The sequence below is a fragment of the Schistocerca nitens genome, chromosome 8, assembly GCF_023898315.1.
Source record: "Schistocerca nitens isolate TAMUIC-IGC-003100 chromosome 8, iqSchNite1.1, whole genome shotgun sequence".
Taxonomy (NCBI): domain Eukaryota; kingdom Metazoa; phylum Arthropoda; class Insecta; order Orthoptera; family Acrididae; genus Schistocerca; species Schistocerca nitens.
Genome location: NC_064621.1, coordinates 237,700,804 through 237,715,899, shown reverse-complemented (window position 1 = coordinate 237,715,899; position 15,096 = coordinate 237,700,804). Strand labels below are relative to the sequence as shown.

Sequence of the window (15,096 nt, the reverse complement as noted above, 5' to 3'; positions counted from 1 at the left end):
GGCTACTGTGACAGAACACATGTCACGAAACACCTGGCGAAAACTGGAATACCGCCTTGACATTCTTTGAGCTACCAAGGGAGCACACATTGAGGTTTACTAACGTAAATTGTCTAAAAAAAACTATGTAACAGCATCAAATGTAACTTATTATGTCAAATGGTTATTCTGTTATAAATTTTTATAATCAGGGCAAGACTTTGTGCTGACCCTGTATATTGCAATAATTAAATTCTTCTGCTTACACAATAATACCAATTAGTCAACAGCTTTTGAATGAAACATAGCATATGCTGTTTGCTAGTCCTAAAATATGTGCAATAGATCTGTTAAATGCTAGGATGTAAAAACGTTTTGTTAAAGATATTCATCCCTCAAAAATTCTTCTACCATCCTGATAAATGACTGTTTCTGGGTAAATGATCTTGGACATACAGTGGAATTATTGTGTCAGATTAGCAGAGTTATGTGAGCATAAGATTTTATCACGTTCTCTGTATATATGCCTGAGCTTGTTGCTCAATTTCAGCAGTGTAAAAGTGTAAAATATCATGAAGCAGCAATATAGCAATAAAACAAGTATTACAAAATCAAAAAATTGCCTTTAGTGCAGTATCTCATTCACAAAAGATAACCACAGCATTATTGTGTCATACATGACATAATTAACACTTTGGCAACCAAGCTCGAGCATAGGTGGGGACACAGAACTGCTTCGAAATGACCACACTTGAGTATAGGCCAGGTGGCTGCTGCATGCTGCTCACAGTATATTAGCCATCTGGAAGCAGGCTGGCTACTGTGGTAGTGTGCATTGAACACCTGCTTATATGTCCCTTGACTGCTGCTCCCCTCTGTATTCTGGTTTTAAAACTACATCAGAAGAAACAGCAAGACACACATAGCAGCTTCCAAGACACGCTGGTGCCATTGTGCATTGGTGCAGCCATGAGTTTCAAACGTTCTCATTACTGTTTGCCATTTCTTGTTAATTTTTCTCTCAAATATGCCTCGTTTTCTGAGTGAGAAAGAAATTTTAGAAGCCTTAGAAGAATTTGATGATTCTGGTTCTGAGTGGGAAATGTCTGAATGCGAAGAGAATGAAGAGGAGTCAGATACAGCTAAGCAGATGTCTAGTGCAGTTTTTCTTCAGTATTATTATTATGACTTATATTGCTTGAGTTGCATCAGTTAGCAGAAAATTTATTCCTGTTCATCTCGTCTATCTTGCAGAGGAATCTGATGAGCCTGCATCTGTGCAGCCAGTGTTTACTGAACAAAGTACATCCTCTGCAACAGAGGGGTCAGCTGCAACACAGCTGTCTGGACCTCCAACAAAGAGGCAACGAATTTCACGGAAAGAACCCATTGATGCCGAATTAAGCTGGAAATTTGCTGACAATCAGCCTACTGTGCCACAATTTGTAGAGAAAAGTGGAGTAATGGCAGCTGTTCATGAGAATTCCACTCCACTTTATGTGTTTTCGATCTTTTTCCTTGTTTCCATAATGAAATACATAAAATATGAAACAAACAGATATGCAAAGTCAAAGCAGCTTCCAGGGTAAAGCCTCATAGTTTTTGTAATTCGTGGGTGGGAGTAAAGCTGCACAAAATGTATTTGTTTTTTGGCATATTTGTACACATGTGTCTTGTGAAAAAACCAAAACTGACAGATTACTGGTCTACCAAGAATTTTATTTCAACTCCTTTCCCTGGTTCTGTTATGGCCAGAAACAGATTCAAGGCAATATTATCAAACCTGCATTTGAATGACAATGGAACTTACGTTCTGAAAAGTCAACCTCAGCATGACCCCATGCCCATGGATCATTTCTTATTAGAATCACAAAAATCATTTTCCCCATCAGAAAAACTCACTGTTGATGAAGGCATGTGTGGTTTTCGTGGAGGAGTGGTATTTCGAGTTTACATAAAAAATAAACTTGACAAGTATCGAATTAAGAATTATTATTATTATTATTGTTATTGTTATTATTATTATTATTATTTACACGTCAAATTCTGTAGGACCAAAGTGCGGAGCAAATCTCTAAGGTCATGGAACATGTCAGTACATGAAAATAAATGTTCATGAACCTGAAAAAAGTCAGTCCATAATCAATACAATAAGAATCAGCTTAATTTTTCTAGGAACTCCTCGAAAGAGTAGAAGGAGTGACCCATGAGAAACTCTTCAGTTTCAATTTGAAAGCACATGGATTACTGCTAAGGTTTTTGAATTCGAGTGGCAGCGTACTGAAAATGGATGCAGCAGTATACTGCACACCTTTTTGCACAAGAGTTAAGGAAGTCCGATCCAAATGCAGGTTTGATTTCTGCCGAGTATTAAATGAGTGAAAGCTGCTTATTCTTGGGAATAAACTAATATTGGTAACAAGAAATGACAATAAGGAATATACATATTGAGAGGCCAATGTCAAAATACCCAGACTCATGAACAGAGGTTGACAAGAGGTTCATGAACTCACACCACTTATTGCCCGAACTGCCCATTTATGAGCCAAAAATATCCTTTTAGAATGGGAAGAGTTACCCCAAAATATAATACCATACGACATAAGCGAATGAAAATAAGCAAAGTAGACTAATTTTCATGTCAAATGATCACTCACTTCTGATACTGTTCGAATAGTAAAAATGGCAGTATTAAGTCTTTGAACAAGATACTGAACGTGGGCTTTCCACGACAGCTTACTATCTATCTGAACACCTAGATATTTGTACTGTTCAGTTTCACTAATCACATGCCCACTCTGTGAAATTAAAATGTCAGGTTTTGTTGAATTGTGTGTTAGAAACCGTAAAAATTGAGTGTTACTGTGATTTAACGTTAGTTTATTTTCTACAAACATGAAGTGAGGGTATGTACTGCACTATTTGAAACTGAGCCAATGTTGCACACAACATCCTTTACTACCAAGCTAGTGTCATCAGCAAACAGAAATATTTTAGAGTTACCCCTAATATTAGAGGGCATATCATTTATATAAATAAAGAACAGGAGTGGCCCCAACACTGATCCCTGGGGCACCCCCCCCCCCCCCCCCCCCAGTTGACTATTTATTATGTGCGATTCCAAAACTGGTTATGTTCTTAGATTGGAGGTATATGCTGGGAAAGGAACACAAGACAACTCCATAATACCATTGTTTGAGAGGTTGCTACCAGATTACTTGTGAAAAGGCCACACTGTTTACATGGACAGATTTTATAGTTCACCAGCAGTATGCGATTTTCTGTGGCAACATAAAATGAAAGCAGTAGGTATGTGCATGACTAACTGGAAAGAACTACCAAACGAAATTGTTTCCAAAAAACTGAAAAGGTATGAGTCTGTGTCTATGAGGAGGAATCACCTGCTTTGTTGGAAGTGGAAAGATACAAGAGATGTACTATGCCTGTCCACTGTGCACAAAATGGCCAGGTCTGACATGTCTGTTCATACAAAGAAAGGTATCAAAGTAAAATCAAAACCAGATTCCATTCTTGACTATAATATTTACAAAACAGGGGTCAATAGGAGTGATCAAATGTTTTCTTACATTTAGGAGGAAACAGATGAAGTGATGGAACCAATTGTTCTTCCACATCTTATAATGGCTGCAACTAATGCATTTGCCTTATACCGGGAAACCAGGAATCCTGTTCAAAGAAAGAGCTGCCATTTTTCCACCTTCCTACAGTAAATTGGTGAAGGAATGATTCACAAAGGTACAAATTTGGTACTAGACAATGTTTCTAGTGAAACTCACAGGAACAGACTTCTAGGACTACACTCTGCAGAAAAAATTCCAGCCACTGAGAAGTAGGAGCGTCCAACTAGAGGGTGTAAAGTTTGCTCTGAGAAAACAAAACAAAAAAATCTAGTGGTAAAACATGTAGGAAGGAAACCAGCTGGTGGTGTCCAGACTGCAATGAACCACTCTGTATGCCAAAGTGCTTCAAAATCTTCCACATTGAAGCTAATTACCTGTAAATTTACACAAAACTAAAAAAACATATTTTTTGTGAAACCTAAATTATACATTTTATGTTTGTTTGTTATTAATTTTGTCACCAACCAATATAATTAAAATAAACATTTAAAAGAAACCTTAAAGACTGTTCTTTCATAATATGTTTTCTGTTTCAAGGTATCTTAAAATAGAAACGTGCCAGTGACATTCCAAAAAATGCTAAAAATGGCTGGTCCACTAGACCAAGAGTGTGTCTAAGCTGCCTGTCCTCGAAGTGTTAACATTATTCTGTTGTAAACTGGATATTTTTTATCTCTTAAACTGACACTAAGTTTGTTAAGCAATTCCTTATGTTTAACATCAGTCTCACCTGCAAGAAACTGCCAATACCAGCAATAACACCAACACCAAGAAAATAGAGAGCATAAATATTTGTCTGTGCCTTTACGTATTCAGAATCTTCAAGAGACAACACCTAAAACCAAAGAACACATGTACACAAACAAGAAACAATAATTTTTACAATATGCTTTTATAAAATTAACATGTTGTTATGGTTACATCACTTTAATAAACTCACCGCATAAACCTCACCAAAAAGTACTGCAAAAAGTGGAAAACTTGCTCCCACAAGTGCTGATGCAATGGACCCAACAGTAACATAACCCCATTCAGGTTTATTAAGAGCAAGAATGCGACTGATGGATGCATCATACACTGTACTGTTGTCAACATTTTCCTCTTCCTAGAGAGATACACAATAACAATGGCTTGAGGGAGAACATGAACAATAATCAAATACAGCAGCTTAAAATCTGACAGTAAATGGATATTCAAATCAGTAGTGAAAAGTCGATAATGCATGAGACTCAATGGAGAAAATATTTGTTTTTCTGTAAGTGCTGACCTCTTTCTGAAATGCTGAAACATCATATTGCTTGCCAATACTACTCGCTCTTGAAGACTGCCTTGAGAATTGCCTTGACAGTTGCCGTGAAAAGTTTGATAAGTGTTCTGTTTCCTGTGGCACTATTTCATCTGGTGTGCATCCAACAGAGTCTGCAAGTGAAGAAATCTTTATTAAATTAGTATTACCAAAAGAAAACAGATTATTTTAATGTATATTTTATTACTCTTGAAAAATTATGTCATAAAGCTTTAAGCAGTTTTCAATAAATATATAGTTTCATACCAATTTTTTACTGTAGTCTTGTGTAGTTCATTGGTCTGTCCTTGATTATTATGATTATTATTAATAAGTGTTTGCTACAATAACTACAATAAATCAATATTCTTAGTGAGTATAAGTAAGGAGGCAAAGAAGATATAAAAGACTTTGGAATAAGCAAAGGTTATCTTTCCCATCTCACCCGTCAGTTCATTCAGTATACATTTTTGCATGAGGGTGCCATGGGAGTGCCCATGACAGGCTATGAGTTTGTTTGTGTATCTTCTTAGCCAAACACAAAATTTTATTAAGTGATTCAAAGCATCCCCCTCACCCCAAAAAATCCAATTTTTTCCATAATATACTGCACAACATCAGCTTCTGAAAATATGAAAAAATATGTATGCACGAGCATGCGCACATGCGATTGTGTGCACTCACACACAAAATCACACACACACACACATTCTTTTGAATTAGTTTGTAAGTCTATGGAACCTAATATAATAGTTTCCTTTGCCCCATGAAATGAAATGATTGAATGGCATTGTTGGCCGGGATGTCCTATTCAGGTCCAGCTGTCAAGTGCAAGTCTTATGTCATTGTTGCCACATTGGGCAACTTGCGGTCCATGATGAGGAGGACAACACAACATCCAGTCCAAAGTGGAGAAAAATCTTCGACCCAGCTGGGAATCGAACCCTGGCCCAGTGCATGGGAGGCAAGCATGTTACCACCCAGCTAAGCAGGTGCACTCCCTTGCCTCATTACTGTATCCTGTTCCTCTTGCTTAATTCCTCTCCCCTGTAACCCCACATAAGCAGCAACCCATAAGTCAGTGTTTTCACTTCAGGTGTGTTGTTATGTTTGCCCCTTCTGTTTTTTGTATTTCATTAGGGATTACCTCTTCTCCTTCTTCTTCTTTTTTTTCCAATGAGAAAATCAGTTATTGATCTTGTTCCACTAGCTTCAAAAATTAACTAATTAATATCCATCTTTAGGAGAAAAGTCTATGTAATTTGTAAAGGTAAGCATAGACTTCAGGTCTGACTATTACCATTTTTATCAGTTCTCCATAAGCACTAACAGTGGTAGTTATTGGTTGGTTTGTAACTTGTGTAGTAAAGCCCAAAGGATTTTAACATGGTGGCTTTGGTATTTATTCATTATTGTCAGAAGTTCTTCCAAAGCTGTTGATACTCCTCTCATTTATTGTATGTACTGTGATAATTTCATGTTTCTCTGCCATTATCATCTTCATCATCACTATCATTTTAAGGGCTTAGTCTGACCATTTTGTCTGCAACGTGAAAATTTTATTCATAATCTCTTCTTTTGCTTATGTATTCACACCCTTTAACCTGTCTTCATAACTCTTTATCTACACTATCTGGATCAAAATCATTTGGGCACCTACTAGAAGACAGTAATATGGGGTGTGTCCACCCTTCATCTTTGTGACAACTTGAACTCTGCTGGTGACACTTTCAGTGAGGCATCTGAATATCTGGAGGAAGTCCAGTCTTCCTCATGAGCTGAAACCAGAGAAGGTAGTGATGTTGGACACAAGAGTCTTGAGTGAAGTGGACATTCTAATTCATCCTAAAGGTTTCCACTGGATTCAGACTGGGACAAATGGGACCCATTCATAATATTGGGAGCACACCACACACCATGTACATGTGGAAAAGTTAATGTTGGAATGACGAGACTGTCTGTCAATAGTTGAATCATTGAATGTAAACAGCATTACAGGATTGGACAGATGGAGAAACCAGCTGAGATTGTGCATGCACTATGTGAGACTGACTGGCCTCGTAATAAATTTACCGTGAAGAAGAATTAATACAGTCATTTGTTTGAGGGAACCATCAAAATGTACAAGCATAACAACAGTTTTGACGAGAAAGAGGAAAGCCTTGGAGCCTGGATTGCCCCACTGCAACAACGACCTTTTCCTGACAACAATGACCATTAGCATGACAGGATGGAATGTGAATCATTAGCAACGCTAGCCACTCTTGTTGACAAAATGTCAGGAAAGCCCCAGTGAGCCTAAGATCCCGAGAAAAGTGCAAAAAGAAAACACATCAGACCAAAAACTATCTATCATTTCAATAATTTTCAAAATACAATAAGACTTTATAGAATGGTACAGACAAAAATATTAGTAGTAAGAGAATACTATAAACAATTGAAACAATTTTATTTGCTCTCTTAGTTCTTCTCTCAGTAGTTCTTCAACATGACACCACTTCTAGTAATTATAATACATTGCTGCAAAATACAATGAATGCAAATTGATACATTAACTCTACCATTCAGTATTTCCAGTTTAGTCAAATTTAAAATTCACTACATAAACTATAAAGCAATAGGACTACTCAGTGGCATTCAATTAACATGGCTCTACATTAAGTTTCATAGCATATAAACAGAACTATATGGTTTCAGTAGAGAAACAAATGCATGAACGATATACTAGAAACTGTGTAATAAAAGGTAATCTACATTATCAATAAAAATCAAACAATGGAAAATATTAAAATGGAATAATGCAGTATATCAAAAGATTGATTACTACTCACCATACAGCGGAGATGCTGAATCACAGATAGACACAACAAAAGACTGTCAAGCTTTCAGCTAAAAAGGCCATCACCAGAATTAGACAATACATGCTGCAAAGGCCAGACTCTGAGCAGAGGTTGCATGGCTGTGCGCGCGTGACCGCATGCACATTCCTGTGTGTGTGTGTGTGTGTGTGTGTGTGTGTTTTGTCTAGTTCTGATGAAAGCCTTCTTGGCTCAAAGCTTACGTATTTGACAGTCTTTTTTGTTATGCCTATATGCGAGTCAGCATCTCTGCTATATGGTGAGTAGTAATCTTTTCTTTTCATATTATTGTGTTGTCTATAAAAGTTGACTCTGTACCTGTATTCGCAGCTTTTGTTGAAGCATTTACAAGTTCAAAATAATGTCCATTTTGTTCCATGAGCTCTGTGTGTGTTCCCTGCTCAACAACACGGCCTGATTCCAAACAAATTATTCTGTCAGCTCCACGCACTGTGGATAACCGATGAGCCACTACAATTGTGGTACGTCCGTGGCTAGCATGATCCAGTGCTTCTTGCACTTTTGCTTCACTTGCTAAATCAAGGGCTGATGTTGCTTCATCAAGGAGTAACACTCGAGGGTTCCGCACCAGGGCTCGTGCTATTGCAATTCGTTGTTTCTGGCCTCCAGAAAGCTGAGTTCCACGATCACCTACCATCGTATCATAACCCTATCCAAACAATAACAATTAGTATCATGAGAACACTAATGGAAATCATCATTCTATAGGATAAAATACTCATTTCCTTAAAACTAAATATTTATTTCATATGAATAAAATGACAAACAGTTTTGCATAACATAACAGACACCATTTACCTGTGGTAATTTGATGATGAAATCATGTGCATTTGCTTCTTTGGCAGCTTTTTCAATTTCTTCTTGGGTTGCATTTTCTTTGCCATATCTAATGTTCTGTGCAATAGTAGTGGCAAAAAGAACTGGTTCTTGACCAACTACTCCAATTTGATTCCTCAGCCAATTGACATTTAGCTCCTTGACATCGGTTCCATCAAGAAGCACCTTGAGACAATGATATGTGCCATTTGTACTCTATGTTTTAATGTAGATGTTTTATTATAACACAGCATAAGATTAAACTGTTAAGTCAAATGTGATGTAATGGCAACCATTCACAGACAGAAACATCATAATTAAAACTCCCATGAAACATATAAAATAATAATAATTTTCTGTGAATATTTTAAATGTATGTTTGTTGGGAAAAGATGTGCGATTAAAAGGAAAAACTTTTAAAAAGTGAGGAAGTAAGAAATAAAATTGAGTTAAAGTACATGAGGAATTTCTCAGCATGAAAATGTCCCATCTGATCTAGTGAACTCAAAATTTAATATAATTCCAAAGATACTTCAGTAAGTTCTATTGGTAAACAAATCTTGAGGGCATATTCAGGGAAAACCATTAATCAGCCCTAAGAGTCCCCTGCTTTGACCCATCCATGATTTTTGTCATATATGTGTAGTGCTCATTTAAAGTGTCCTAAAATATATATTTAAAAACAGGTCCTACTGTGCTGTCTGTTATTCATTAAGAGATAGGTATAGCAAGCACATTGTCGCCCTGTATGAAAGATATGCTATTGCAGCAATTTGCTGCAAATTGGCATTGAGGAGAAGAGATGATGTAAGGGGTACCACTATTGATAGTGGTATGACATAGTTAATGATACCCCTTACACGTCACTGGTTCTCAGGAACATTCAGAGCTGAGCACACCTTTTCCAGCAGGAGGCAGAGTCTTGCTGTTTCGTTCAACAATGCCCAAGCATTACCATATATGCATGGTCAGGAGAGTTGTTGTTCAGGCTTCACATGAAGTTGTACAAAAAAAAAGAAATGGATATTTTGCAGATGTTGATAAAATATTATTTTGGAAGTTTTCTGCAGAATGGTAACAAAGTCAGGTTTTGAATGAAGCATATTAACCCTCCCTCACCCAAGTCCAGAAAAAAATCCTATAATAATTAAGAATAACCAGATATAAGGGATGGGAGGTTGCAAGGACTGTTATTCATCACTGACGAATTTTTTCACATCACTTTTAGCTCTCTTCCCACTGAAGGCAGACTTTCTGTGGAAGCTATATACTTTCTGTGGCTTGGAGTAGGGCCATTAGACTTAAAATGAACTTCAGGTTACCTTCCATTAGGAATATATTAACATGAACTGCTTGTAGACACGGGCAGTGGCAGGAGACCATGCTTTGGCTTGAGTTCAGTGAATTATGTTTTTCATCTGAGCACATCATGTCTAAGTCATTTCATTGATTTTTAATGGTGCAGGCATGCACTCCAGGGAACTATGAACATAAAATGGTGATGCCTTGTCAAATACGTTCTTCTCTTTTAGCCATAATAAAAATTTTGTGTTAGCAGAAGAGCCAACACCGTGTTACGAGTGGAGGCCGAAATGCACGTGTTTTAGCTCAAGCAGGCTAGCGTGAGGAGGGAAGAACTATACTGACGTGAGGTCTGGAACATGACAAGGAATGAGAATTCAGAAAGCAGATGTAATTAGTTTGATACTTAACTTTAATCCATTAATGATGAACGTCGCTCTTGACGCTACATGATTCGCAATATTATCTGTTCAGAATACATTCTTGAAGTAATTATAGTAACTGAATATCGCGCCTTGCTAGGTCGTAGCAAATGACGTAGCTGAAGGCTATGATAAACTGTTGTCTCTGCAAATGAGAACGTATGTGGACAGTGAACCATCGCTAGCAAAGTCGGCTGTACAACTGGGGCGAGTGCTAGGGAGTCTCTCTAGACTAGACCTGCCGTGTGGCAGCGCTCAGTCTGCAATCACTGATAGTAGCGACATGCGGGTCCGACGTATACTAGCGGACCGCGGCCGATTTAAAGGCTACCACCTAGCAAGTGTGGTGTCTGGCAGTGACACCACAAAAAACATTCTGCTACTCCTCGTAATTTTAATGTTTGTCCTTGATTGCTTCGGAGAACTAGCCTTTTGAGCTCTGTTTTGTGGTTCGGTGGTATGTACAACCTGCAGTCCACTCAACATTGTGGAGAATTTTTGGATTGATGAGAAAGGTCCACCCAGACAGACCCCCCACATCATTGAGTAAGCATTTTACAACTGGGGTGCGGTAAGTTCTCCAGAGGCTGCTGCTTTCCACCTCATCGGACATAACACACTTTAAGGTTAAGGGTATATATAACCACCACCATCAATGACACAATATTCCACTACAACACTCCATGGTGATCAATGAAGTATGCACAGAGCATACAGTTCCAGAGGACTGGTGACACTCTCCAGTTCCCTAATCCAGGAACCACAGTTTGTCTCACTCATTAACCAGAATCTGAGTTCCCTGAGGTGCCTGCCATGTGGCATGACCCAGGCAGCATGTGTGTCTTACCAAATGACACAGATATCATTAACTTTACCCATGTTTCATGATTATTCCAAGAAAACCACTAAAAGCCTTCCTAATGAATTATAAACAGTGAGTAAAATAAAAAGGTTTCTGCAACTCTTTGATGATAAATTTCAGCCCCAGAGCTGCAAGATTAAGTAGATTGCAGGTTTTACTAAATATGTAAATTTTTGTTACACATTTAGAGTGTCTTGAATCCTGATAAAGTGACAAGTAGTACATTTGTTTTTACTGAATAACTTGTGAAAAAAGTGAGAAACTTCAAACACAAAAATAACATAATTACACTCTGAATTTTCTTCTATTCCACAGATCCTGTTGCAGGCACACTGTCAAATTATATGCTTCACAGAAACATCAGTAAGCATATTCTAAGTTTCAAATTCACCATCATAGAATTTAATAAGAGACTTACCACCCTTGTTGATTAGATCATTGACACATAGCCATTGTTTTTAAACTATATTCAAATGTGAATGGCATGATATTGATTACTATAATGATTATGCATCTATAATTGAGAAAATTATTGACTTACATTGCCTTTAATGGGGTCATATAATCGTTGAATTAGTTGAATAACTGTTGACTTTCCACAGCCTGAACTCCCAACTAATGCAACTGTTTCTCCATGTTTAATTTTCAGATTTAGTCCTTGAAGTATCTAAACAAGAATTTTCAGATGTTAGAACATTATTAATACAGACAATGTGAAGTGGAATTATAAATAGCATTCTCCATGTGGAGTAAAAAATTTTTCTAGAAATTTACATTTTCAGCCACGTATGTACAATTTTATATTTATGCTTGGCAAACATTTTAAACAGCATGAGACATGACACTGGGTAACAAATAACTTGCCCGAGTTTCACTATAGGCCACAATTCAGTGAAGAAGATTATATCACTGTTCTTCATAACATGTCAGATGTGTCTGGACATAGAAAGGTAATCAGTTTTGTTAGTGGTCAGCAGTCAGTATTCATTTATACCTTAAGTGTATCTATAACCTGATCTGGGGTAAGCATTACTATACCTGCCGTAAATGTAACATGAGTGGGAAGTTTCTACAAAATATCAGAGGTAATACAATCAAAAAAATTCCAATGGGGATAAAATCTGTTGCAGCAGGGAATGATGGCCTTAGCATGAACATAGTACATTCTACTTAGATGTTATGTTTTGCATAATACAGATCTTGACTTTATCAACATATAGCAATTCATAATATTCTGTGTGAAGTAACATAAACGCTTTGTCTGAAGTGTCAAGTAAAAGAACAGCTGGAAAATCCAGGATGGAATAAGGATAGATTCCTACTCACCATATAGTGAAGATGTTGAGTCGCTGACAGGCACAACAAAAAGACTTCTAAATATGTAAGCTTTCGGCCAGAAGACCTTCTTCCGAAAGACAACATACAAATACGCATTCACACAAATGCAGCTCACCCACACATGACCACCGCCTTTGGGTGCCGAGGCCAGGCTCAGAATCCGGTGTTGGCAGCCAAAGACAGTAGTCCTTTGCGTTGGCAGCCAAAGACAGTAGTCCTTTGTGTGTGAGCTGCATGTGTGTGAATGTGTATGTGTATGTTGTCTATTTTGGAAGAAGACCTTCTGGCTGAAAGCTTACAAATTTAGTAGTCTTTTTGTTGTGCCTGCCTGTGACTCAGCATCTCGCTGTATGGTGAGTAGTGATCTATTCTTTTCGTAATATTGTAAAATAAAATTTAAAAAAAAAAGAAAAAAACAGCTGAGTAGTTTAAGTAGGTACAGTGGCATTACTTCCAAAACAACTATGTTCCCCCAATACATATAAACTGATTTAGAAGTCATTTCCACAACTATCACTAGGCCTATGACTACCACAACTTGCTGTTAGTGTACTTTATGAGAAGTAGCCCCTATGGCTGTTAATATTCAACTTGACTCATTCCACATGGCTGGAAGTGCTCCAGTATGTGATTTATGGAAGACGATGTGTGAATAATCGAGGGAATTATTGCACATATCATAGCTGTATTATCTGCTATAACAAATACCTTCAAAAACCTGTAGGTTCCTCTATCTTCTTTTAAGTATGAACTGATAAAATTCATGAGATAGCCAATCACGTACAAGTACTTTATTTGGAATAACACAGATTTAACGTAAAAGAAGTTATGTATTTTCTCAGTTTCAAAAATCCTTTTACTTATCCCCAAACCCATATACACCTTGATCTGTAATCTCAGTTCACTGAAGTCTTGGACACTGCTTAACTTCCTACCTCCTTTTTCTCTTACTCTTTTTGTTTCTTATTTTCTCTTTTTACTCCTTTCTTGCTCTTAGCACTTTTAATTCTGTATCACAGTTATTACCACCTAAAAAATAATTACTGTAGTCATAATATAAAAAAAAAATTTTATACCTCTTATGTGTTGCTTCTTCTCAGGTACAAATACAATGTTTATGCTGTAAAATGCTTAGGTGTTTTATCTGATGCTATAGGGGACCTCAAAGCTCTTATATTGCCACAATAACAAACCAAAAACCAAGCAAATTAAGTGTGATCTTCCAAAAGGAAGGAATCTTAGTAATTAATGTCCCATTTCGACCAAAGTTGGTAGATATTAAGTACTAGAACTGAATAACACTGAGGCAGGAAACTGCCATAGCCTGTTCAAAGGAACAATCCTACCATCCACATGATCTGATCTGTGGAGTGTATGAAAAGCCTAAATATAGAGAATAATACAGAGCTTTGAACCCTGATTCACTCAAATCTAAATTCAATGTTTTATGCACTGTGCTAGCTCCTCATTAAATACCTGGTTTTACACTCATTGTTTTGTAATGAACATACATTATTCTTGCCAGAAATTCATACTGTGGTATCCATGGCTGGCACCGTACAATCCAGCCACCAGCCACACAGCAGAAAGCCATGGATTGCCACCATGTCAAGGTTCCACAACCCAACTGCAGCTCATCCTGCCTATGATAGACACTGCAGCATTTGGGGGGGGGGGGGGGTCGCACTACAGTGCTGCTGTTGTTGGCCTTAGCTCATCTCCACCAACCACATGATACAAGCATGACTTCCTAGTATTCCTCCCCCAGACAGATTAATAAGACATTGTCCAGCAGCTCACCAATCTGCAAGTGTGTGAGTTCCAGTTCAGTTCACGAGTTTGACATCAACGTTAACCAAATGCCATTTGTCAGTGCGTAGCGCATGCCAGTCTGAATAATAGTGTAGCAGATATGTACTTTGCCTAAGGCAGTGTTTCCTTACTGTGACAGACTGTGTACTCAACTAAACCTTCGAGAACTGTTATCGAGTAATCTAGTTTCTGATCAGTTCAGGATGATCTTTCAGCTGCATTCATTCAAAAGCTGCTCAGTTGCTACGCAGAACATATCATTAGGGTGTATTTTCTGTGTCAGTAGTAAAGTTGTATTGTTTTGGTTATGTGGGTACATCTCTCTTCTTGTAGTGTGCACCACTCACATCATGGGATACAAAACATACCATCATGGTTCCATCTATCTGTAACATTTTCATGATAAATGGAAGCAATTTAGTGCTGAATTTCACCAGTTGTTTCTCCATTTCACATGTGGGAATGTAGTCACTGCATGGACTTGGCAGGATCTGGAACTGTCATGGCTAGTTTTTATTGCATTTCAAGACAATCAGCATCACAGATGAGGCCAAATGAATTGTAGCATGTTATGCAGATAATGTAGGAAACTGTGAAAACATGACTTTTTTCTGTTTTTATTTGTCTCTGTAGCACAAATTTATTTTCAAATTTTTAGCTTTCTATCTCCCATCATATTATTCAGTCTCCAACAAAATCAAGCCACAGTCCAGCAGGTTCACTCTCCTCCCCTCCATCTCTACATTTCTAAATGATTCAC

The 15,096-nt window shown here is 37.6% G+C and overlaps 2 protein-coding genes across 3 annotated transcripts in view; one reads left to right on the top strand and one right to left on the bottom strand.

Annotated features, from left to right (window-relative positions):
- Nucleotides 1-15,096, bottom strand: part of LOC126198635 (multidrug resistance protein homolog 49-like) — a 134,005-nt gene that overhangs the window by 30,739 nt on the left and 88,170 nt on the right. Inside the window, exons 11-16 of the mRNA XM_049935096.1 lie at nucleotides 11,728-11,853; nucleotides 8,583-8,786; nucleotides 8,082-8,433; nucleotides 4,888-5,039; nucleotides 4,561-4,725; nucleotides 4,351-4,455 (exon numbers count right to left, since the gene is read on the bottom strand). Coding sequence (XP_049791053.1) covers nucleotides 4,351-4,455; nucleotides 4,561-4,725; nucleotides 4,888-5,039; nucleotides 8,082-8,433; nucleotides 8,583-8,786; nucleotides 11,728-11,853 — 1,104 coding nt within the window. The remainder of the gene's footprint in view (nucleotides 1-4,350; nucleotides 4,456-4,560; nucleotides 4,726-4,887; nucleotides 5,040-8,081; nucleotides 8,434-8,582; nucleotides 8,787-11,727; nucleotides 11,854-15,096) is intronic.
- LOC126198636 (uncharacterized) overlaps nucleotides 1-15,096 on the top strand; it is a 51,447-nt gene that overhangs the window by 32,316 nt on the left and 4,035 nt on the right. Inside the window, exon 3 of one of the 2 annotated variants that reach the window (XM_049935097.1) lies at nucleotides 1,234-1,714. The exons of the other annotated variant lie outside the window; for it this stretch is intronic. Within the exon in view, the coding sequence (XP_049791054.1) occupies nucleotides 1,234-1,568 (335 nt within the window). The 3' untranslated portion in view covers nucleotides 1,569-1,714. Of the gene's footprint in view, nucleotides 1-1,233; nucleotides 1,715-15,096 lie in introns of those variants that run through there. 2 annotated transcript variants of the gene reach the window in all.